Source organism: Taudactylus pleione, unplaced genomic scaffold (genome assembly GCF_031769625.1).
Source record: "Taudactylus pleione unplaced genomic scaffold, aTauple2 ptg000198l, whole genome shotgun sequence".
NCBI classification, from domain to species: domain Eukaryota; kingdom Metazoa; phylum Chordata; class Amphibia; order Anura; family Myobatrachidae; genus Taudactylus; species Taudactylus pleione.
In genome coordinates, this window is record NW_028284600.1 from 12,953,146 (window position 1) to 12,980,151 (window position 27,006).

Sequence of the window (27,006 nt, forward strand, 5' to 3'; positions counted from 1 at the left end):
TATGGCTGTGTGTGGCTGTATATGGATGTGTGTAGCTGTATGTGGCTATGTGTGGCTGTATGTGGCTGTATATGGCTGTGTGTGGCTGTATGTGGCTGTATATGGCTGTGTGTGGCTGTATATGGCTATGGGCTGTGTGTGGCTGATTGTCGGCTGTGTGTGTCCGCATATGGCTGTGTGTGGCTGTGTGTGGCTGTATGTGGCTGTATATGGCTGTGTGTAGCTGTATGTGGCTTTGTATGGCTGTATATGACTATGGGCTGTGTGTGGCTGTATATGGCTGTGTGTGGCTGTATATGGCTTTATATGGCTGTGTGTGGCTGTATATGGCTGTGTGTGTCTCTATATGGCTGTATGTGGCTGTGTGTGGATGTATATGGCTGTCTGTGGCTGTATTTGGCTGTGTGTAACTGTATATGGCTGTGTATGGCTGTATATGGCTATGTGTAGCTGTATATGGCTGTGGGTGGCTGTGTGTGGCTGTATATGGCTGTGTGTGGCTGTATGTGGCTGTATATGGCTGTGTGTGGCTTTATGTGGCTCTATATGGCTGTATATGGCTGTGTGTGGCTGTATGTGGCTCTATATGGCTGTATGTGGCTGTGTGTGGATGTATTTGGCTGTGTGTAACTGTATATGGCTGTGTGTGGCTGTATATGGCTGTGTGTAGCTGTATATGGCTGTGGGTGGCTGTATATGGCTGTGTGTGGCTGTATATGGCTGTATGTGGCTGTATATGGCTGTGTGTGGCTATATGTGGCTGCACACTACTTAGCTGGTTTAAAATGTGCACTAACCCATTTACACAGTCATCACAAGTCTTTATAATACAGGAATCAGGCTACATCTGAGTATTTGGTGATGTGTGAAAGGTCTCTTTGTCAATCAGTTTACCCTGATAACAAAAAAAACAGCTCAAGATGTATAATAGATGTGGGGTACATTAAACAAGTGCACATTGAGAAATTGTTAATTAAGCAAGTGTATTGGTCTGATGATCCCAGCAGGTCACTGGTACGTGCAGTGACATAACCATTCTGTAATGCAAGCATACAGTAGGGAACAATGCTGCTGACTCTGAGAGGGATGGATCTCTGTGCACGGAAGCAGATGGCGAGGTCTTGAATTTGCTAAGTGCAAATTTATGCATTTTTGCTTATCTTCATCCTATTCCCTTCCGGTCGTACTGAATTCAGATGCATCTGTCTTTCCATGAAATTGACATTTTGAGGTGGCAACTGGGCAGCCCTGACTTGTGGGAGTGCCATGGGTGTGTCATATCCGTGTATGAAAAGCTCCATGAGACTCTCAGTCATGCGGTGCAGGGAAGGGAAGCCTGTTACTGATGAATCTTTTGCACCTACCAAGTGCTGACTCTAATGCTGATGGTTGCAGCAGTTGGTGTAAAATCAGTGGGTGGCGCACAAACACCCACATTAGTCAGGCTTCCACGGCTGCCTGAAACTACAGCCACTTTGTGGGGGAATCCAATTACCTGCGATGAGGTCACGGTGCAAGTAAGTGCGGCTGTATGCTGCACTTACGGTACAGCCGGACTCGCAGGTCGTTATTCGCAGCTCCATAGGGCTGCATACAAAAATGTGCGAGTCCAGCATGCGAATGGGCCACAAAGGGGTGCGAGTTCGGGTGCCGTTGCTAGTGTTTCTATGTCGATGCAACGGCAACTCGCCCCCTTAGCGGGTAATTGGATTCCCCCCCTTTGATTATGAATTTGCCCCAATGTTTTGAGGAGAACAACAAGTATCTCCAGCTTCTAGCGGTGTTCTTGTGCTGATATCTTTGCCCATCCTTTTTGTGAGGTTGACAATATACTGTATAGCCTCTGCCACACCGGCATGAGAACCACATACTTCATGTAATTCAATTATGTTCATGTGATTGGGGTGGAACATAAATAAACAAGCCAAGCCAATATCTGGAGAAGACTGATTACCTCTGCAGGCACCTTAAACTTCTCAACAGCTTTTAGTTCAACAAACAACCTTATCCCACTCTTTATGAGCTCGTGCTCGGACACTGGCAGGTCACTGAAGTGGAATTCATAGAGTTCCAACGCCGCTGGGTCTGGCAGCTCCTCCTTCTGTTCAAAGGAAGATAAACACTTCTCAGCATATGTATCTTGTTAGTCGGATCTAAGACTCAGGGCCTGATTCAGACTTGGGAATAGAGTGAGATATCTCTCTCAACTGTGAACCTGAAGAAACCATATTGCAATGCAAGGGGTGTAAATACATACATTTTTCTACATGTGTGGTAAATACTGGCTGCTTTTGCATGTCGCCCACAAATACTGCACAGCTTTATTATTACTCTACAATGTAGATGTCAGTTTGGAAACACTCCTCCCAAATCTAAATGTCTCTGCACAGTTTAAATCTGCCCCACCTGCAGTGCAGCATGGTTTCACCAAGATGATCAGTCGAGAGAGATGTCTCTCTCTCTATTCCCAACTCTGAATCAGGCCCTCAGTTCCTAATGCATTGATGTGACATTCAGAGGTTCCTCACTACTTATAACAAACTTTTAAGAAAAACAACAAAACGGCAGAAGCATTGCATTAGAGAGAGGGTGAGATGCCAAAATTATGAAAATTTATTTTTATTTCATGAGCTTGTAGTTCTCTATTATAACATATCGGCGTCACGTAGAACACATTGCAAAAAACAAACAAGTGCAATGTAAAGTTGTTCATTCATTCTTTATAGAAGTTAAAGACTATATATAAATGCCACTGTATATCAAGCAACGGAGTATTTAGGGGTCTATGTACTAAGTCTTGGAGAGAGATAAAGTGGACAGAGATAAAGTACCAACCAATCAGCTCCTAACTGTCAATTTACAGGCTGTGCTTGAAAAATGACAGGTGCTCATTGGTTGGTACTTTATCACTCTTCACTTTATCTCTCGCCAACGCTTATCACATGGATCCCTATGAGAGGTGGGGGAACCTGTGTGTAGTCTACATGTGGACACCGGTGCCATGTTCCTGTTGCTTTGTGAAACACCAACAACAACTCGGGACTCTGGAAAGGTGAGTATTAAATATGGGTGCAGGGTGTGCGGTGCACAGAGACCCCTGGGTACAGGGGGCCCATACCCTGCACTTATTTTACATACGCTACTGATATCAATTAACACAATGGGGCTGATTCTGAGTTGGGGAAAGCAAAAATAAAATCAAGTAACTTTATACCTAGGCAAAACCAGGCTGTACTGCAGGTGGGGCAGGTGTAAAATCTGCAGAGAGATTTAGTTTTGGGAGGGGCGTGTCCAAACTGAGGCCCTGATACAGAGCTGGACGCTCTGACAGAGCACTCGCTCTGAATCAGGGCATCTTTTTTTTTTTTTTATGGAGCGGCCTCCTGGCCACTTGCATTGCTGTGGGTTGCCACCCACAGCTAATGCGAGCGGCCAGGATGATGGTCGCGATGGTCAAGACCATCGCGACCATCGGGCTTGCGATGAGACCCTTGTGGTAGGGTCTCGTGGCCGCAAGCCCCAGAGAGCTTTCGGCTCAAACAGAGCCGAAAGCTCTCCCACTGACATCACTTGTGATGTCAGTGGGGCCGCCCCCAAACAGTAGGCGTTCTTATGGGAACGCCTCTGTCTGGGCAGCCACTCCCCCGACCTGCCCACCAAAGAGGGCGTGCTGTCACTCAACATCGACAGCACGCCCCCTTTGGTGCGAGACCCAGAGCGACGGATTGCCCGTGGCTATCCGGGTCTCGCGCATGCACACGACAGAGCCGGCTCCGTCGTGCGCATGCGCTCTGGGCCACCATTGACCCGGTTGCGAGCGCTCAGCGCTTGCGACCGGGTCTGAATCAGGCCTTGAGATCTAAATTGCAGTGTACAAATAAAGCTGTCCAAAATTTGTGGTCTACATGCAAAAGCAGCCAGTATTTACCCTGCACGCAATAAATGAATAAATAAATGTATTTGTACCCCTGGCACTGCAGCATGGATATGTTTGTACCCCTGGCACTGCAGTATGGTTATGTTTGTACCCCTGGCACTGCAGCATGGATATGCCCAGGAGCAAAGTTACTTGTTATTTTTGCTTTGCTCCCAACTCAGAATCAGACCCAATGTACAGTGTATTATCCCCATGTTCCCAAATGACTTTAAAATAATCCTGTTGGAAGGTGTAAGAAATAGATGATGGGATTGGTTAAATAGTCATTCCACATTCATGTCGAGCAACCATATTACATTGGGACCTATTATTGTGGTGAATATATGACCAAACACAATGGCAGATATCATGTGATATTAGCGGCAATATTGCTGCAGATATGGTCAGTGTTGTCCAAATGCATTTCCATTATAGCAACAATAATAATATCAGTGGATCCAGTTGTGACCTCCTGCGGAAATGCTTACCAATATCTTCACAAGTTCTGTTTCTTCACAGTCTTCTACATTTTTATTTAGCTTTACTTTGGTTTTCTAAAAAGGAAAAAAGTAATGTGTGGTAAGCCAGCACCCTCCAGCTGTGTCCTCATATAGGATATACAATGACATTAAGACACTTACCAAGATACTCTGAAGTTCTACAGGAGTACATTTCAACTGGTACATCAGCATCTCTTGGGCAATATCCTTCCTGTTCTCCAGTTTATTCATTTTCTCATAGGTGTCAGTGTTCAGAACAGACCACCCAAGGAACTGTGTTAGGGCCTGTAACAAGACAAAGTCCCTATCAAGCACAGTCTTCAGAAGAACTATATGTAGTCATTATGGTGCCAATCAGAATTAGGGGTGTATGTACTAAGCTTTGGAGATAAATAAAATGGACTGATATAAAGTACCAGCCAACCAGCTCCTAACTGTCGTTTTTTAAACACAGTCTGTGACATGGCAGTTAGGAGCTGTTTGGCTAGTAATTTACTTCTGTTCACTTTATCTCCATCCAAGGCTTAGTAAATAGACCCCTTTGATTGCAAAATGAATGGTTGGTACTTTATCTCCGTCCACTTTCTCTCTCTCCAAAGCTTAGTACATAGACCCCTTAGGCTGTGATTAGGGTTAGATTAGAGTTATGCTGCAGTTAGGGTTAGGATCAGAGTTAGGCTTAAATGTAAAATATCATTGTTGACTTTCTGTCAACGTTCACAATGTCAACATTCTGACAATGCTGACATTTTGTTAGTGTCGACATTGCAAATGTTGACATGTTACATGTCAACATTGTGAACATGTTTACATTCTGAATGTTGACTTTCCGAGTATGTCAGTATTATACTGTCGACATTCTGAATGCCCTGAGGAACACTATGAATTTTTCTTCCATGTGGCTTCATCATACAGCAGCTGGTAGTATGGATCCTCCACAGATCAAACAGGGAATCTGCTCGGTCAACTCCTTGTCAGTCATAAAAATTATTGTGGAAATGGGAAGACAGCGGGGTGGCAGTGGCGGGTGCATTCAGAGGGTGATGTTGTTGCAGATCCAAAGTCATTGCTTGCTACACTTCACATATATATGTGTCTATTGATGATGAAGATTGGCTGAGACCACTGAGAGTGGTGGTTCTCACTGTGCAAAGATCATCAGAGGAAGCCTCTTTTTGCAGACGTTATCCCCTTTTGTACCAGATTATGATGTGAGCAACTGAGAGCTCCTGGCTATGTAGACTGGCCTGAAGGCATGGAGGCAATTACTGGAGGCCAGTTGAGTATCAATAAATGAGTAAATAAAACTCACAGCAGCTTTATAATTCACAAAAGCCAAAGTGTAAGGAGAACCTCCCTGAGAGAGGGCACCTGGAAGGAATAGACAACGTACCTCAAATTAAAATGGTTTTCCTACCAGAAGTTCATTGCTGGGAAGCAAGTTTTGTCAGGGCACATGCAGATGAGATTACACTTAATCCCAAATTAGCTGCAAAATCCTAGGTAACCTCTATGCTTTCCTCATTAGACAGGTGCATATCTCCAGTAGCAGAGGGAGGTGAGGACATTGGAACTTGGAGATATGGGACAGATAGATGTTAAATGTATTTAAGTAACAAAACTCAACCTGTTACAAAAAGCAATAAGCTCCTCCAGTTGGTTATGTAAACCCCTACAGGTCATCTCACCTGTGAGGCAATGACAAAAATCATTGCCAGACTAAAGCCACTAAGGCCTAATTGTTCCAGTCAGTCAGCAAGGCACAATGTCAGAGATGGACAGGAGTAAAGCAGCACCTAAAGTGGTGCAACCAGACGCGCCAGAAACCTGGAAAATGTCAGACACAAATAAGTATAATTGTTGTGCAGTTTGAGTTTTCCTCCCAAAGGTGTCCATTCCATACTGCAGCTTGGTGAGTGGGAATGGTGAGACTGGTAGATAAATAGCTAAAGCTCAAATTGGATAGAGCAGTAATTAAGGAAGCCTCAGCAAAAATTATTATTATTGTTGAATTGTAAGATACCAGTGTTCTGTAGCCCCAGAAGAGATGTTCCAGAATGTGAGATTCCCTGGGATTGGCTGCCACAATACTTCTATTAGATGAGGTGTTGCTGAGGCATTAGGAGCAAGAGGAAGCATTGCAACCAGACTAGGATTGATATCACCATGTCAAAATATATCATGGTTTGTATCAAACAGAAATAGAACCAGTGAGGCATAGGTAGGGACTAAAATAACTAACTTGGAATAGAAATAGGTCTTGAGATCTAACTGAACACACCACAGTACTGTAGTTAAGGTCAGGGCCTGGAGAAAGTAAGATAATCAAAGTTGCAAGACAAGATTGAGATTGGAGAGAGTAGAGTGGTCAAGGCCAATGACCGAAGCCCAAACTTGAGGATGAGGGAAAACAGAGTGGTGAAGTTTGCAAGAGCTCAGCAACAGAGTAACAGTGCAATTGAGTCACTGCCAATGCTCAGAACTAGAAACCTGCTCAAGGACTGCTGAGAGGAGAAGCTTCTGAACTGCAATGAAGTATGATATCCCAATTCTGTCAAATACATTTACAGTTACAATCCTATTATGCCAATGCATACTGAGGTCAAGCGCACCCGAAACCCATTACTTAGTAGCAATGTTGTAACTGTCCCAGAAAAACCAAGACAATTTGGAGTTCTACACGTGACTTCATAATTAGATTCCCTTTGGCTGGAAACCAAGCTCTTTGTATAACCGCGCAGATGGTATCCAGCTGGTGGTATTACAGTTTAGCTTAGGAAAGAATAACATTTCTCATCATATATAATTGGGGGAAAACATAGCGGCTTTTTTTAATTAAAAAAACTAAAAATATATTTTTTAATTTAGATGAAAATATCAAAAACATCACTGCAATATATTTACTTCTGTGATTTGCTCATCATTTTCGTCAAAGGGTTTCCCATCTTTCCTATTGTAAAATGTAGCCACTCCAACAATCTCTTCCTTCTTGTTTACAATTGGCAGAGACAGCACATTTTTGATAGACCATCCCGTCTCGTCCACTGGCTCTTTCTAGAATAAGAATAAAAGAGTTGTTGCATTGATGCTGAACCAACATAGGGACCTATGTACTAAGCCTTGGAGAGAAATAAATTGAACTGATTGAAGTACCAACCAATCAGCTCCTAACTGACATTTTTCAAACACAGCCTGTAAAGTGACAGTTAGGAGCTGATTGGTCGGTAGTTTGTCTCTGTTCACTTTATCTCTCTCCAAGCCTTAGTATATAGACCCCAAAGTCTCCAGAACTGTATAAACCAAGAAAAGTAGGATGCATGGTCTATTTCTAATATAATAACATGCTCGCAAACAAATACATGATGTGCTATTCGACCAGTTACATTTGCTTCTCACCATTGCAATTTGCTGGAGGTGAAAAACATATTTCTGATAAAAATTAAAATTTGGACTAAGAATACAATTATCTCTAGGATAATTCTATGGGGGGATGGAACAAAATGAGAGGGCAGAGTGGGGATGTGGCAGAGCAATGGAAAGATAGGGGGTGCGGCTAGTTAGAGCAGGGGCAGGGCTGGATAGAACAGGGGCAGGGCTGGATAGAGTGGGGGCAGGGCTGGATAGAGTGGGGGCAGGGCTGGATAGAGCAGGGAAGGGGGGACTGAGGTGAACAAGCATAATAATTGGTCACAACAACAATTAGTGAAAATGTAACAGTCCAAATAAGTAAAAGTGTACTTGACCTGAAATGTGAAGTATTCATCTGCCGGTGCATTCATCATGTTACAAATCTGGAGTGTGAAAAGAAATATATAAATTACAGTCAGGTATTACATGTTAAATTGGCTTTACATGAACAGACTTCAGCAAATGAGCTGCTCAACCAGCTCACAGGGGGCCAAATGCGGTACTGTGAGTCATAAAGTGTACAAGATGCAATTATATGCCAACTTATGAACAATTTGAAAGAGAATTGATTATTTCACACCCACATGTGTGGTCCTTTTATGTGGCAAACAAACTGGCTACTAAAATTTATATTTTTGTGTTCCAGTTAAAAAAAAAATTCCTTAGTCTTTAACTCAGTACATTAGGTTAGCATGTAAAATTACTTATACTGCAGCAACAGGTACAACTGTACTGTAGATAATTTTGGCTGTTGTCAGGTAATGCCATTAGACTAGCTGTAGTCCTTCACATGTTACTTTGCTTTTTTATAAACAACTGGTGTAATAGTTCTAGCTATTGGCCACTTACAGTATTATGCTGGACTGTGTCTCATTGGTACTGTATTTATAACCAGGGGTGGAACGATGCATCCTTAGGACCCATAGTAAAAATTAGGTAGGGGCCTGGCCATGCTGCTGTAGCTTCAGTGTTGTCACTGTAGCTTTCGTCATTCCTAACCTGAATTGTTAGCTTTGGCCATAAAGTGAAAACCAAACTGTCTGCATTAGGTTAAAAATAGTGCTGGAACTGCCATGGGTGCACCCCTGGCCCCCTTAAGATCCACATGCCCTGCACTCATAGTAGTTCCACCAGTTTCTAACCCATTGCAAACATATGGCTCTTCCTTTTATACTAAATGCTGACAGTAACTGCTAGAACAACCTACAGTACAGCAGTGTGTCTTAACTCCAGTGCTCACACACTCCCAATAGCTCATCTTTTGAGGATTTCTGTATGTATAATTAAAGACATAAAAAAACATGAAATAGGTGGTACTATACTCCTGAGAGACTTCATAGAATGTTCCCATCCTTTTCACCCAATTGTTAGCGGGGCTGTGGCTGCAGGGGTACTATGATCCATATCTGGTGGACCTGCCCAATTATTGTCCCCTTCTGGGACTCGGTTTATAACCTACTAAATTCCCTTCTGGAAGCTCCCATCTGAAAAGATCCTTGGATATTTTTATTGTGCTACACACCCCCGAATATTGGCAAATTTTCTAAAAAATTGGCTGCACATATTTTAGTAACCGCAAAATCTCTTATCGCTCTAAACTGGAAAAGACCTCCCCACCACTTCTCTCTGCACTTAGGAGTCAGATCTGGCATGTCGCGACCATAGAGGAGATAACTTATTTCCTCCATGATCGAGGACATGTTTTTTCTCAAGTTTGGTCTCCCTGGTTGCTTACTGAGCGCAGCCCCCCCTCTCCTTCTGCACACTTGGTGCATGGACCCATGGGCAATGATTGAGGTTTACCCTCCAGAAGATGTTTGATATGTACTGATTCTCTAGATGATATGTCATGTTCCCCCCCTATTTCCCTCCCTCTTGCCCTCTGTTTACCCCCCTTTTCTACCAAGTATTTTTGAATAGTTTTCTCTGTTTATTAATGTTTAAAAATATGGTCTGTATTGGGTGATTGTGGCTCTTCTTTTATTTTCTTTTTGGTGCTAAATTGTATTCTGAATGACCATTTCAAATAAAGAAATGTAAAGAAAAAAAAAACATGAAATTAATACTAGAGCTAAGAATCAGTTAGTATAGAGTAAAAAGAAGTCTCACATAAAAGAAGTCTCATCTCTCAAAGGTTTCATGTGCTTCAGCAGCACAATATACATAACAACTGTCAATGTCTATTACTAAAAGCTGAATAACATGATATTTACATAACGCATTAGGCATAATTACATTTTCTCATGAATGTGTACAACATACTTTGTTGATATGAGTATTATGCTGCTAATAAATATCAATGCAAGTAACACTCAAATTATTGATTCAATGCTACACACAAGTTAATAAATATAATTGTTTAAGTTACTTATAAGAGGAATGTTGGGTTATTTTAATTTACTGATGTCACTAGCTCCTAATGAATTGATAGGTTGTGTCCTCATGAGTATAGGCTCAGTCCACAAAATGCCTAATTTATTTATTATTTATTACTAGCTATTTCTATAGCGCACACATAAATCCGCAGCACTTTACAGAGTACATTAGGCCATTCATATCAGTCCCTGGCCCAGTGAAGCTTACAATGTATATTGCCTACCACATGCTCACACACATACACACTAGGGTTTATTTTGTTGGGAGTCAATTAACCTACCAGTATATTTTTGGAATGTGGGAGCACCTGGAGGAAACCCACGCAAGTATAGGGAGAATATACAAACCCCATAAAGTTGGGGCCGTAATGGCAATCGAACCCACAACCTCAGTGCTGTGAGGCACTAATGCTAACCATTACACCGCCTGTGCTGCCCACTGAGTCTACTTCACAACAGTGGCGTCCCTCCCTGCAGTGTCACCCGGTGCGAGGAGGGACTTTGTGAGTGTGTCGTAGCCGTGCACACCCCGAAAAGGGCGTTGCCTCATGGGATGGTGGGCGTGGCCTCGCTGGATGGGGCATGGCCTCGCGGCCCATTCCCCCATGGTCCCGTTCTTTACTGGGGGGTGCATGCTGACTGCCTTGTGTTGCAGTGCCAGCTCCCTCACAGTGTCAGGAGCCGGATGCTGCACTTAATACTACAGTGCAGCACCCGGCTTCTGTCCCTGTGGGGGAGTGTCAGTCTGCACCTTGGTGTCATCCCTCGGCGGGTGACACCCGGGTGCGGCCCGCACCCCCCTTGTGACGCCATTGCTTCATAACACTTTAAAAGTCAAAATCAGAACAATTCCACCCTTGATCCATTGAGACTCCATCCTTGATCCATTGAAACCCACCCATATTTTATAGAGACCACTCCCTCTTCCCTGGCATGCCACACACACAGTGTCCACTGATAGAGAAAGGTGATGGGTACAATTTAATGGAATGGTACAATATTCTCTTGTCATTTTCAAGCAAATAGACAGATAAACAAAGCATCTGTTTATTCAGAAGATAAACTCACACTATATACCTATGCAGATTTATAATAAATATATGTTTGTGTCCCTTAAAAATAAAAAACAAAGGAAAAAGCAACTTACAAATCCGTTCTCAGCAACGTATGTTGGCAGCCCGCTGACAAGAGACCAGTGATCCACAGGTGGCGTACTTTAATTGCAGAACATAATACAAGTTACCCTGCAGGTCTGATAAGTTTAAACAATCAATATCACTGTATCATTATATTATGATTGTTAGTGTAATGATCACTTACGGGATAACTTTAATCTCTTCTTTTCCATGCAAAAGATAATCAATAATCTTGTAAAAATTTACTTCCTGAGCAAGAAAGAAAAACTATTTTTATACTCATGGCAATCAATGTAAATAAAAGAAGTAACACTAATTATCAGAATCCACATGTGTGCTAAATATGTAAAGGTAGCCACATACATGTCATATCGCAACAGATATTAATCTGATATCTCAAAATGTGAAAAGGACCGAAAATTCGAACTGATTCTCATGGCCTAATTAATAGTGTATGGTGTTGTAGTGAATTCACTTAGTGGTAGGGATGGACATGGAATGGTTGCAGGGCTTCCAACGTCAGATGCAGCGATAAGATGCCTACTAGCCAGTGCATTCGCAAATCAGCTGAGCTGCTGACGCCACTTCCGGGTCTCTGCATTGCACAGAAGCAGACAGCCATCAGATGGGCATCGGAAAGCTGCATCCACTGTCTGACAACCATCGAATACCCACAATTCAATGGAAAAAGTACTTCCATTGAATCAGGATGGGCTATCGATGTCCACCCCTTAATGGGCCAGATTCTGAGATGGGAGCAAAGCAACAAAAAGAAGTACAGTAACTTTGTATCTGGAACAAACCATGTTGCAATGCATGGGGAGTAATTACATTTATTTATTTATTGCGTGCAAGGTGAATGCTGGCTGCTTTTGCATGCAGCCCAGAAATGTTGGGCAGCTTTATTTTAACACTACAATTTAGATATGAGTTTGGACATGTCCATCTGAAATCTAAATCTTTCTCTGCCCCAACTGCAGTGCAACATGCTTTGCTCCCAGCTGAGAATCTGTGGAAATCACTACAGCATCTATTTAATTCACTTCATACCTTTGAGCTTTTGTCAGTGACTTTTGCAACAAAGTATCAGAAGAGGCTGACATTGGCTAGTCTACAGAACTGATCTACAGATCAAAATATATTCAGTTTAGTGGTAGCTTTATTTGTATAGCAAGGTCACTCTTTCTGCATGCTGTTTCCTCATTCATTGCAATAATACAATCTTTCAGCCTTTCCATCCCTTATACTGTAGACTGCAGAGCTGAACAGGTCTCTTGAGTACTTTACAGAAACAAGAAAAAAATATTCACATGTAATATATTTTGTTACTAAAGTGTTTATAATTGACAAAAATGCCAAATTTATGTTCTAACAAAAAAAAATAACATAATATACATTATATAGGCTAGATATTGTTAATTTATTACTTAATGCAATAACATTATCTGTCAGAAATGTTGCTATCTGAGATAACGGCCACAGATTGCCTTGTAATAAATCCAGCCAATGCCTCTTTCCTCACAGAGACAAATCATTTTACATATTAAGGAGCCCATTTAACAACGAGTTTTATCATACGCAATGAGTTTTAAAACTCATCCCGTATGATAATGGTGCTCCAGCCAATCAGCACCTAACTGTCATCTTTTGAACAATGACAGTTGGGAGCTGATTGACTTGAGCACCATTTATCATACGCAACAAGTTTTAAAACTTATTGCATATGATAAAACTCGTTGTCAAATGAGGCCCTAAATTACAAGTAGTTTAGATTGAATGCCCTTAAAGTAACATTCATTCCTTACGCAAAGTGGAATGTCAGTTATTATGTAGCTTCGTGATGTCACTAGATCCAAGTTAATTCATAGGCTGTATTCTCATAAATATTGAGTCAGACCACAACAAAATGGCTACCTTCACTTTAAGTTGGCTGTAAGTATTTTTTAAGAAAGTCACAAACAGGAAGCAATTGTTATTAGTGTTTTCAGTATATGGAATAGAGAAATATGCATTTATAGAACAAAGGCCTTACAAACCCTTCCATCGGGGGTCTTTGGTCCTTTATAAGGTGGTACTTCTCCTAGCTTAATTGGCCATTCTTCATAGAACTCCTACACAGCCGGAAGAACATGTAAGTATGAGACATAAAAAAATAAGTACTGACAGAATACTTTATGGACCTGAACAGAGGTGGACGTAGCCAATCTGTTGCAAATAAAATGGTGCCACTCTTATCCCTTACACATAATACCATAAACATTTATATCAATGTAATGTACATTATAAAGAAACACATTTTAATTAAATTTTTATCATTAATAGTTTAAATTTAAATATTTGCAGCAGAAACATTTATGTTTTAGAATTTCCTACATTTTCTAGTTATATTGTAGCTGTAGATACTTTAGCATTCCATTACATAATGTGTAAACAAATAAAAAAAAAAAAATATAAAAACTAAGGGCCTCATTTATCAACGAGTTTTATCATTCACAATGAGTGATAAAACTTGTTGCGTATGATAAATGGTGCTCCAGCCAATCGGCAACCAACTGCCATTTTAAAACAGATGACAGTTGCGAGCTGATTGGCTGGAGCACCATTATCATACATAACAAGTTTTATCACTCATTGTGAATGATAAAACTCGTTGATAAATGAGGGCTTTAAGTGGGATGTGATTCTTGAAAACATAAGGACTAACTACTTAGCTAATTAATCAGCATTTTAAATTGTGAAACTGGGGATATCATTGTATGTAAAGTGCCAAAAAAAAAAATCAGTTGGATTTAAGAACTTTATGTTATCCAAAGGTGCGTTTGATACCACAATATCCCTACACCAGCTCAACATCACTACTCTGACCTATTCTTATCGTATGCTGTAGATTAGATGGAATTTCAGACATGCTTGACACTCAGGAGTTGGTTGAGCAGAAATAATCTCTGCTGCTGATTGGCTACAGGTTCCCATAGGTTTTTATGGGGACTGCCTAAATGTGCAAAGCATTCCGGAAGCTTGGCCTGGTAGCTGATTCCATCTTCAGATGGCGATGGGCGTTGTAGACTATGGGCTACAGGTAGAGTTACACAGTATTGTTACCAGTCCCCGAGCTGAACGTAAAGTGATCTCTTTGGTGATTTTACACATTGTACGGACAAGCTCCTATTGGCGCCCCTGTCCCTGGATGTGAATATTTGTAAATGCCAGTGATTTTTAATTTCTTCTTGCCACAATAAGTTGACAAATGGAGAAGTTACCCATAGCAACCAATCAGCTTCTAGCTAGCATTGATCAAGTACATTCTATAACATTATAGGAAGAAGCTGATTGGTTGCTATGGGGAACTTCTCCACTGGTCCACTTCTCCACTGTTTAGAAGGTTTGATACATTTCCCCCTAAATAATTGACATCATGCCACCCATTAAGGGGGCAATTCAATTAGTGGCTTGGATGCATTGTGCCATTCCTGAACGGCACATCACGGCCAGCAATAACGCTAGCTTTTGCTCACACCGCATAGAGGTGTGCGTGAAAACTGATGATGTTCAACATGCCCTAATAGGCAAATATATGCGCAGCCAAACATACCAGGGTGTCGGCAACACATTGCTTCTAACTGAATTGGTCTCTTAATGTTTCCGACACAGCTGCATTCCCAGATATTTAAATGAATCACTCCCAGCCCATTCCACATAGGCTGTTGGAGTGTGCTGTTGGCTGTTAGGTACACTATCAATAATTATACTGATATCTACATCCTCTGCCTGCAGTAGGGATAAATAGTATCATGGGGCGGGGGGGGAGGTATGCACCATTTGAGGAGAGGGAGCAGCCCAGGGGGAGGGGTGCCAGGGACCCTTAAACTGACCCTACAGTATGTACACTATTTTAACTAGTTTTAAGAACCAATACAGTAGGTGCCCTAGTGAATACAGTACTTTGACCCTAGTGAAAACACCTACAATTATAACACTATCAGCCTGGGCACTGAGTCCCAGGGATTTGCTATAACCGACAGGCACAGCCGTCTTCATGATGATCTAAAATCGGTACTCTTTGGCAAGTTATAGGTCTTCTCTTTTTCTATTTTTTTCTCCCCTTCCACTGATTGGAAACCACTTTAAGACGCACTATGCCAGTGAGCAGTAACAGTGACGTGTCTGAGCAGTCTGGAACAATTTTGTTATCACCCTATAACTCTGCCCTTCATGTGGTCAAACTATTTTACTCGCATATGTATTGCAAGAGATGTGAATATATCAATGTATGTAGTTATTCACCTTCTCCTTCGTCATGTCCAGCAATGCAACCGAATAGCGCTCGCAGTTCAAGTATATCCTGACAGTGTATAGAGCTTTGTGAAACTGCCGCTCAATGTCCGTCAATTCCTCAAACACCTTGTTGGCGCTCCAAAGCAAGATCTGTGGAAAGGAAGTGAGGTCACTGCTTCCAACAAGACAAAAACAAACTGTTATCATTGTAAACTCATCTTAAAGCAAATGTTTTATAATTACTAGTAGTAGTAGCATTAGTATTAGTAATTAGTATTATTATTGTTATTTTAAAATTGCTTCTTCTGCTCTTGCATAATTTACATGTAACTTAGACCATACCCAATGCGATCATATCCAAAGTTTTTTTGTGGACCTGATCCCCTGGGATATTTTCCCCCATGATGACCAGGTTAGGCTTATTGCTGCCATCATAGTGGAGCATCACCCTTTGGGTCTCTATTACAGTGGGTCCATCTGAGCTTAGCATAGCCTACTGCTGGATTTGGTTTTGTACAGGAGACTCCCACGTTGTCTGCCCTCTGCATTAGGTGTAACCAGACCAGACCATGATTGATCAATTTTTTTGGGAGAGTGAGGCTGTTCCATTATGTATTTATTTTTCATTATTCTACCCACCAGCCATCATCAAGCTAATATACATGCAACTCAAAATACTAAGGTATAAGTTTAAGCTTATGTTCTGGCTGCAAAATTCAATTCAACTCTAAATACAGGTATGGGCCCAAATGCACAACACCAGTTATTTATTTGGCCTTAATCAGTGTTCTCTATCTCTTATTTCCAATTTCCAAGACTCTATCCAATACATTAAAATTACACGCAGATCATGCCATGTTGCGTCCATGTACGCAGCTTGGATCAGTAATGCATGCAGTAGGCGTGCAGATAGGCACAGAAATGGGGTAATCTCTGTTGAAAATCTTATGTTATTTTACAGACAATTAAATAGAAAATACAAAAATGTGACCATTACTTATGAAAGGGGAATGATTTCCCTTTAGCGCTAGTCTTTTTCTATAATGCCCCCTAAAACATAGATACCAGCTTGGGTCCACATGTTTAGAATATTAACAGATAACGTCAACATCCACAATGTTGACAAAATGTCGATATTGGGGATGTTGAAAGTAACAGTGTCGACACATGCAGTTCTGTTAGACTACAATTAGGGTTAGGCTGCAATTAGGGTTAGGGTTAGTTTTACGCTAAAATAGTTCTGTTGACATTCTGACAGTTGACATTCTAAAAATGTTGTCTTTCGGCATGGAGATATGCTGAATGTTCTGACATTCTGAACATGTTGACCTTCTGCATGTCAGCATATCATACCCAACCCACCATCCTAGCCATTTTTTTTAATCAGTCTATTTATAAATTATCGTAATAAAATAATAACATAGGTAAGCGGGCAAAGGTTTAAAAATTGCCCCAAGTGGGTGGTTTAATTAAAAAAAGAAGAAAGACAATAGGCCCCTGGTCATTTACAAAGGGCAAATCATGCAATGCACAAGGCAAACGTGAGTATAGTTCTGCACTGCACCTCAACTTGCGTAAGAGCTGCTGGATTTTTACCAGCAAGTTTGCGGAGCAAGGCGGCAAAGTTTGCAGAGAAGCACAAATTTGCACAGGTTGATGGAAGGAGTCGGGTGGAGTTGGGATGAGTGATGGAGTTTCTTGCAAAGTATGGAGTAGGCCCAGGGGCAGGGGGCTGCACCCATCATTTGTTTTTTTCATACTTACCTCTCCGAAGTTCCATGGAGTAGCACATTGGCATTTTCCCGACGTTTTGCGGATGCACAGTAGGAAATCACCGGGAAAATGGCTGCCTCTCCATTTTTTTGGGGACCTGCAAATACACAGTAGACTCTGGGCACAGACTAGTGCCCGGAGTCTACTTCTGCTGTCAGTTTGCTGACGGCAGTTGGGGAGAGAGGAGGGGACCGGACAGGGAGTGAACAGTGGAACAGTGGCCCATTCCTCTTTTAATATGCCCCTGGCCCAGGGGTTAGTGGCAAACGCAGAATCGTGGCCAGGCCATGAAGAGGGCAAAATTAGCACTTATCCAGCTTTAATATGCATCATAAAAAGTGTATTGTGTGTCATAATTCCAGCATATACAGGACCAGTGATCACAGTAAGCCGTTAGATGCAGCACTAGTGCCATCCTGCCTGAGATTTTATTTCAGATGTGGGCACCATTCCAGAGCACTGAAACAAATCCGGGAGTCTGGGGGAGCTGCAGAAGAACCTAGCACTGCCCTGGACATATATGGTCTATAGCAGTGCACCCCTAACAGTGCATGCTTTCCAGATCTCCTAGTTGGTGCACAGGTGTATTTATTACTGACTGACATGTTAAAAGATCCACAGGTGGTGCTAATTATTTAATCTGTGATACTGAGAAGAACAGGCAGCACTAGTAATATTCTATTATATTAATGTTTCCATTGTGGTTATGGTGTGTGCTGGGGAGGAGGTTTCCAGGCAACCTGACCCCCCCCCCCCTCCCCCCCTGCCTATGCGGGTGCAGACATGGTTTTCCTCTTAGAAATAAGATAACTGAAATTGACACCACATTTTTAAGGCGGTGCAATATGGCATACAACCTTTTCCAAAATGTAATAACAGACAATCCCAATGTTCCCTCACATTATTTTAAGACTATTTTAATTAATAAATGAGGCTAATTGAGTCTTTATTGAGCTGTGTTTTAGTAGAATAGTTAAATATTGATATCATGGAATGAGAAGTACTAATGTGTTAGAAGGTGGAATTTTTACGTGACACAACACTTTTGCGCAGTGCCAATCCGGCCACTACACACATCTAAATTACCAAGAGTGAGGTACTGTTGCAAACACCAAAGTGGCTTGCAGTACGCCTGGATGACTCCCTGACCATCACAAAACCGATACTAAACAATCACTTCACATACATTGCACAGCTCTGATAGGCTGCTTAATTACTTAACTCAAACACATGGCACACTTGTAGCGATGCTTGGAATCAGTCTGTTACCTGGCTTTTCCTGGTTTCAATGCCATGGAGGTAGGTCACATGGTTGTGTTTAAGAACAATGGATATGAAATTTATATATTTGGTGAACACCTGCAAAAAAATGATATAAATAAATATGTATTACATTTCTACGTAACAGATGAATGTTGTGCTGCACTTGTATGGAATGACATGATGTTACCTCTTCATCCTCCTTTGAAAAAGCTGGTGCATTCTTTTTGTTAATGGCCATTATAACAGCTAGAACCTCCTTTCCATGTAGAATGGGTGTAGCCAATAAATTGTTTGTAGAAAATCCGGTCTGCTTGTCGGCAAAGTCTGAGAAATGTGTGTTCTGTAGAGAAAAAGACAACGTAATTCCACTTATCATACACAAATTGTAACAGCCGCAAACTAGCAAGTTTGTACATTTGGGCCAAAGGTGTCATTAATGTATTGCTGTCCACTGAGATACAGATATGTAGAGGAAAAACACACCCACCTTGAGTAGAACTGAGTGCTGATTGTATCCAATTTATTAACTGTTTCAAATGTGCATATCATCCATACTTGACTACTCTCCCAGAACGGAAAAGTGGGCAAGTCTCCTGGCTGGCCTCCATCTGCCTTCACAATGCCAGTAATCTCGACATTGTGTAACGGGAGTGGGGCTACGATGATGAGATTGCCACAACATGTCCCCGCCACACCCCCTTATGCCACGCTGTTCCTCTGCTGTGCTGTCCTGGCTACTATCTCCCGGAGGGGGCAGCCAGAATGTCGGCAAGTATGATATAATCATGTCATATCTATATAATAAAATCGACTGCAGATGAAATTTAAGTAATCACACTGGCATGACAGTTGATATGACCCCTTCCACCTGTGTCGGTGATGTCACTTCCTTAGAGATCTGTCACTTCTACAGTCTCCAAACACTTTACTTATTTCTCATAATTCCTCATCACACACCACCTCAAGATGAAAACACAGAGGGGAGATGTATCAAAGCTCTGAGGCCAGGATGTACTAAAGGAATATTGCGGTAAAAACCTAGTTTTTGGGGCTTCTACCGCATTTCCATATGTACTAAGCCCCGGCCGCCCCTTTTATCGGTGCAGAGAATGCGAGAAAAACCTGGCGTTACCCTAGAGAAGCCTATGGGCTTCTTACCTTCTTACCGCATCCCGCCCCTGATGCTTTGCTGCCGCCTTGCGCCCCACAGACGCCCAGCACTGGCCCCCACTCACTTTAGTGTCCTGGTTGCTGGCCCGTGCTCCTCCTGGGTCCTCCGCCTCCTTCTCCTAATCTTCTTCTGGGTGCAGGGAGGAGGAGGAAGAGCACGGGACTTCCTGCACAGGTCACCAGCAGGAAGTTCCTAGGGCTCGGAGGGGACGGGGTCCCACGGAGACCCCCTCACCTGGTGTCAGCTGCTTTGCAAAGGGCAGCTCTTATCGCAAAGCTGTCCTTTGCAATACTAATCGCATATGTTAGTACATATGCGATTAGTAAGGGTGCATGTGACTGGCGGTATGTACACCACAACCTTAGTACATCCCGGCCTGAGAGAGATACACTGGAAAAATTGTCTATCAACTTCTTGTAACCCCCCTTTTACCTCTGTAAAGAGTCACCAGGTTACTAACCACCTTACAGTCTAATATTTTCTTACCTTTAACCTCTTGTTAAATGGTGTACCTTTTTTCTATCAATGCCTCCACTCAAGTATTTGTGGTTGGGATATGGGCTACTTGGGAAAACCCAAATGCTAATAGTGATTAAGTAATGTGGTGTAGATAACACAATATATATCATATACCCATATTCCTGATCACATCCTGTCCTTCTTGGATTTGTGTGGTCTCCAATGACTCTCACCACACCTCCCAGTAAGTAGACAACATTCTGCATAGTTTAGTTTCACCCTGATGAAAAGGCCTGTGTAGCCTTGAAACATTGGAAATAAATTAACGTTTTTTTATTTCACAAAGTCCGTGTGAGTGCCGTCTGGTCCTTTGCTATGGACACCTGCTCGCTATGTGTATATATATATATATATATATATATTATTTTTTTATCATATATAGCATGAATTTGTTAACATTTCACCTCAGAATATGTACATAGATGAATTACATATCACATTGTAAGTTTTCACAAATATTGTATTGCAGCTCCTACACATTTACCAGTTCCAACCATTCACATCCCTTCACCACATATATATATATATATATATATATATACACACATATATATATATATATATATATATATTAATACAGTATGGTATTTAACCCTTAACCAGGGTTACATTCTCCCCCTGACAACTTGTGTATGATTATCATACCAGGTTATCACTAATCTAAACCTCTATTGGCCCCTGCCAATATTTATCGGAGATTTCTCCCCTTTTATCACTGTCACATCTGTGGACTCTTCTAACTGCTATACTCTCACTTTCCATTTATATTTTAAGAAACAGAACTTCAGTCTACTCCCCCTAAATTTTCCTTACTTCTAAGGGTGGACCCGGGGCTAGGGGTGAGCGGATTCGGTTCTACTCGGTTCCGTTCAGTTTTTTAAACCGAATCTTATTGGCTATCCGCTGTCACGAGTTTTGGATAGCCAATAAGATTCGGTTAAAAAAACCGAACGGAACCGAGTAGAACTGAATCTGCTCACCCTATTCTGGCCCCCCTTCCATCTCTTCCTCAGGGTCAGCCCACATGGCTCCCAGCTAGCATACAGTCCCCATACTCTGTGTAAGAGCATTGCTACATCCATCTCTCACTATATACTGTATATATATATATATATATATATATACCGGTCATTATTATTTCCCCAACATACTCCTACTCTCTATGAGAGCATGGCTATTTCCGTCTCTCAATATAACTACTGGTTCTCTCTACTCCTACTCCCCCATACAATGCTATAGCCAGTTCGCTTATCTCCTCTATTACATTCCCCTTCTCCCTGAGGTTTAGTCACTTGTCCTCACCTGTAACCACAGAGGGATGCTCTGCTGGTACAGGATTGGACATAATCTACTTTTGTAGATTCCACTATTTCTTCATCTCTTATCTCTAGCTATAGTGTATGTGAGATCCCCATATAATACCAAACTCCTCTCTGGAGCAACTCCATCTCCACATGCCACTCATAGGCCTCCTCACTCAAGATTTAAGCCCTGTTGGCTAATAAGCTAAATTTGCACCTGACCTGTACATGAGTATACAGTTCGCATCTCAGCAGTGCCTCCAAATGTAACCCCCCTTTTACCTCTGTAAAGGGTCACCAGGTTATTAACCCCCTTATGGTATAATATTTTTATTTATATACGGATCCATATAATAAAATTATGTAGAGACTACAGCGTTTCCTTTAATATGAGGGTGCTGGTTTGTAATTATGAGTCCAGATCCATTTTATCTCTTAGTTATTTGCACTCTGGGCCAAAAGCACAAGGTTCCTGTTATACCTGGGGTATTATGCCCGTATCCTCCTTGGTATAAGAAACATTGGAGTCTGTATGCAACAGCCTACTAGTGTATGACTCCAGCTGTCATTAGATACTTAAAGTCTATCTTCACTGAAAAAGGATGTTAAACAATTTTGGATACATATGTTCCTCTTAATGTCTATAGAGTAGAACCCTTCTCCTGAGTGGTAGATTATATTTTACTTTACTTTACCAGTTGCATTAAACATTGATGGCTTATTTGTCAGGAAGATAGTAATGTGACTTGTTGCTTGAGGAAGAATACAGCCCCCAGATCATATAGTCTCTGACTATAATTAAGTAGTGACCACTTATTCTCAGTAAGTGAGTATGTAAATACTCCCCAGCTCTCTCCTTAGTAGGGTAACTATAACAGCATATTTGTAACTGATGTAAAAAAAGGTAGTTTATATTATAATCCCCTATATTTGGATGAATTAGCTTGGTAGGGAGTGCTGGTAATCTATGTCTTTTCCCCACAGCGGTATGTAACTTAGATGCAGCGCCACTAATGATAGCTGCTGATGTTCTTGTCCCCTTAGCAGCGCTTACCACCTCCATCACTCTGATGTGTCTCTGTGACCTGTCTCTGCTGCCTTTCCACTACTGTGATGTTAGGTGCTGGTGTGATACAGCTTACCCAACACTTCTGTCCATTGGACAGGGAGACTAGCTTCTGGCTATCACACCACCTCCTCTAACCTGTATGGTCCTTCAGCTGGTTGTTTCACCTATCACCTGCTGTCAGTCACTGCCGCTGTGTAATCTGCCACTGACAGCCTCCTGGCCACCAGACTGTCCAGCGCTGCCTTTCCAGCAGGGTGGGTGCCATCTCCCATCATCTTTACAGCTCTTGCTGTGACAGGCTCCCTCACCGCCCGCCCCCCTCTGTGCCCAGGCACAGGGGGGTGTGAGCACCCAAGGAAGGGAACTCCAAACTAACTGTCAGCTGCTGATGACAGCATGAACTTTTGAACATCCTTTTCAGATAAGCACTTTGATCCTCATCCTATGTCCCCAATTCTTTATCCATTAGCTTATATTTTTTCTATATATTGTAGTTTTGCTTTTTTATCAAATGAATTGTTCTTATGTATTGTCTTTTATCTAATTAAATATACATTTTTATTTGGATACACCTGTATATGTTATTTATTAATTAAAAGATTTTCTAAATTTTATATAGGTATTGCCACTTTTGTGTACTTTTTGCACTTTGTTGGAATTCCATAATAAGCACACGTAGCACTTTGGCCTCAATAGGTATCAAGTTTACATAGGCATTATGCACATATTTCCTTTATATATACCTAATTTTTATTGAAAGTGTTGCACAAATTTGAAATTATTTTATATTTGACCACACATATGCATAATTTTTTATTTATTTTACTTACAACTAAGGTTATCTTTTAAGCATGGAAGGTGCTCATTGTGAACCCTATATATCGTCTGAAATTTATTTGATGGATTGCCGACGACCACAATCTTGTTGATAGAGCTGACACCCACAAATTCTGGGAAGTGTGTTTTACTATTTAAAATTGGGTATAATTACTACCACCAAAACACAAAGGCCATTGGTGTACAGGAACCTACTTGGCACTGAAATCATCCATAAGTATAAGGGCACAGTCGTGCCCCTATATAAAGGCTGCATCTAAAACAACGGATTTCTCCATAGAGAATTCCAATGGGGGGGGTTGTTGGGGGGGCATGGTGTTTAAGGGGCTACACCTCAAAAGCTATAGGAGGTACCGAGGTGAAATTTGGTAGGGACAGGTAGAACTGTCTCACGGTGCTGCATGCCAAAAACATAAAAAATGAGGTCATTCTCAATTAGGAACCCTTTTCTACTATAGTCTATAGGGGATGTTTGGGAAGGCATAACTCAGGGTAGGGCTATAATTTAGACTTGGGGTTTGTTTTATTAGGTAGCTATTGTGCCAGGGTACGTGCTTTTGTGGTTCAGGTAAATTAGAAAGTTACAGTTTTTAAACTATTACCTCAAGAATGCTCCATTGTAGAGATAGGACTTTTCAACTTGTTGCGCAGCTGCAGTAGGAGCCTCCAGCAGGTGTAATAACTGTGGCTTCACTTGGGTGCACCAAGATGGGCATCATTTGCGAGCTTTAGCGGTGGTGGGCTTGGGGGAAAGAAGCTGGCGTTAGCTGCAGTGGGAGCTGGTGGAAAGGTGTGGGGGGTAGCGGGTGTCAGCTGCGGCCAGAACCCGGGGACAGTAGCGGGCTTTAGCGGCGGCAGTGCGGGTGGCAGTAGTGCAGGCGTTAGGACCCGGGGGAGGTAGCAACACACAGAATGCAGGCTCAGAAAATGGTGTGGTCCCGCCCCCCAGAAAACAACCAGCACTGGTCTTTGGAGCCCCAGTACTGGTTGTGCTAAATACAGGGGACAAATGATGTAGGGGTTCCCCGTATTAAGCACAATCAGCACCAGGCTTTTCAGAACCAGTCCTGGTTGCCAAAATATGGGGCACAAATGACGTAGGGGTCCCCCGTATTTAGCGCAACCAGCACAGGGCTCTGAGCCGGTCCTGGTTCTGGAAATACAAGGGGAAAAAATGCATAGGGTCCCACTGTATTTACCAGAACCAGCACCGGACTCCTTCTAGCGGGGGGGGGGGTGATGCCACAGCCAGTGGAGCCCTTTCGCCGGGCCCCCCAGCTGCAGCATCACCACTGACTGCTAGTCAGCCCAAATAAAGGGGTCCCCCTCCTCAGGGCACCCCAGGCCCAGGCTGATAGCCCGGGGCTATCCCCAGCATGCCTGGGCGGTGGGTGCTGGGTTGATTATGTAAAGTGTGCTGCATACGAAAATATAAATATTGTCTTTGTTGGGGGGGACAGAGTGGTGCAGATGTAGGAGGAAAGAGTGCCACAGAGGAAAGGAATACAGCGACGTGGCTTAGGGGAAGGCAGTGGTGCAGAAGGAAACAGAGTGGCATGGATGCAGGGTGGTGCAGATGGAGAAACACAGATTGGTGCGGATGAGAGAACACAGACTACCATAGTTTGGAGACCACACAGCAGTAGGGATTGGGGAAGACAGATTGGTGTGGATGTGGAGGAAGACAGAGTGGTGCAGGTGGTGGGGGGAGACAGAGTTGCACGGTTGGGGGACCAGAGTAGTGCAGATGGAGGTAGAAAGAGTACCACAGATGAGAGAAAGACAGCAACCTGGCTGTGGAGAAGGCACGGGTGCAGGGCAGTGTGGCTGGAGAAAAACATTGGTGCGGATGAGAGAACACAGACTATCACAGTTGGGAGACCACACAGCAGTAGGGATTGGGGAATATATAGCAGCATGGAGGCATATAGGGGAAGAAAGTGTACATGCATAGACAGATTATGATATTTTTAAAAATAAGGGAGCTGAACATGTATTGTAAATGAGATAAATGTATGCAGTGAGAAGGATGTTGGAAGCCAGTGAGATTGTTTTGGTGATCAAATGGGAAGATTGTGGGCACTGAGTGGGATGTGGGAGCCACATAACTGCTCAAACCTCAGTTGCATAGACTGCATGTGTGTATTCCTATGAGCACACAATTCTGTGAATTAGCAGCTCCACAAATTTTGTGAGTGACAGCAATCTCATTCTGTGAATCTGCAGTTAACCACAGGGTGTGATGGCATACCATATCTATATTGCGCAAGGAACATGTCCATTTAAAGCGTCAGCATTAATGATTGTAATTTCATTGCTGTTTGAAGTTTGAGTGGCAAAAAATCAATAGGTTTTTGTGAATTTTCAGATCATGTCTAAGCAGCCTTAATGGGACATGTGAAACTGTAAGGTTTTTGTCTATGGAATATATATATATATATATATATATATACACACACAGTATGGTATTTAACCCTTAACCAGGGTTACATTCTAGCTGTAATTTTTTAAACTGTGCTAGATAAATGATAGCTAGAAGCTGATATAGGCAACTTCTCCACATTATCTCTCTCATGGGTTTATCATGCTGTTACATACTTCTGCACATTGGACTTAACAGGCCAACGCAGTGATGTTCTGAGGGCACGCCACACCCAGTGTTTGGTCAGTGCAGCAAATACTGGAAGAACTGAAGACAGGCCCATGGAGGAAGAGGTACTGAAGTTTAAGAAAGAGAGAGGTGGGGTGCAAGACTAAAAATGGGAGCGAGGGGGTTCAAGAAGAGCAGGCGTGAAACGTCAGTTACCACCTGTCTGGGATTCCTCCGGACAGTCCTGAAATAATGAGATTTGCCTTGAAATATAGCAATCCCAGATGGATGAATTCTGGTAATCACAGCCCCTCTGTCCCTGCTGCTCTATCGCCTGCCCCCACTGATATGTCCAACCCTGGCCATGACTGTGCAGTCAGACTGTCAGTGAGAGCCAATTGTGGGGGGCGTGGCATGGATGAGCATGCCAAAGCAGCAGAACTTGCCTGCTCCCTAGAGTGCAGCTTAAACTTCTGTTTCATCCTGAGCGGGTGGAACTCATCTATAAAGTGTGAATTAATCTCCACTATAGTCTGTGAGTAATTAAGACAGCACAGCTGTGCTACATCTCCTTCTTTTGATCTGCAGCTCACAATGCCTACTACAGCTTCCTACTCTGCTGTATGACTCCAAGGAGTAGAATCTGTGTGGGGCGGTTCATATTCAGATTCATATTTGGCTTCCTTTGGAATCAGTTGGCACACACAGAATGGGAAGCGATATATACTACCTCTATATTATATGTAATGCCATCATAGATATTTTATTCTACACAAGTTAATTAATTAGCTATGTTTAAAAATATAAATGGGTATGAGGGGGCTCTGGCATTAGTGGAATATAAAGAGGCATGAGAGGGCTCTTGGTCTTATA

At 42.3% G+C, this 27,006-nt stretch overlaps 1 protein-coding gene across 1 annotated transcript in view; it reads right to left on the reverse strand.

Moving 5' to 3' along the window:
* The window catches only part of PDE6C (phosphodiesterase 6C), a 106,272-nt gene that overhangs the window by 53,290 nt on the left and 25,976 nt on the right, over positions 1-27,006 (reverse strand). The window contains exons 2-12 of the mRNA XM_088476984.1: positions 18,834-18,986; positions 18,653-18,742; positions 15,620-15,760; positions 13,372-13,446; positions 11,520-11,584; positions 11,347-11,413; positions 8,160-8,207; positions 7,321-7,470; positions 4,558-4,701; positions 4,405-4,470; positions 1,955-2,101 (exon numbers count right to left, since the gene is read on the reverse strand). Coding sequence (XP_088333110.1) covers positions 1,955-2,101; positions 4,405-4,470; positions 4,558-4,701; positions 7,321-7,470; positions 8,160-8,207; positions 11,347-11,413; positions 11,520-11,584; positions 13,372-13,446; positions 15,620-15,760; positions 18,653-18,742; positions 18,834-18,986 — 1,146 coding nt within the window. The remainder of the gene's footprint in view (positions 1-1,954; positions 2,102-4,404; positions 4,471-4,557; positions 4,702-7,320; positions 7,471-8,159; positions 8,208-11,346; positions 11,414-11,519; positions 11,585-13,371; positions 13,447-15,619; positions 15,761-18,652; positions 18,743-18,833; positions 18,987-27,006) is intronic.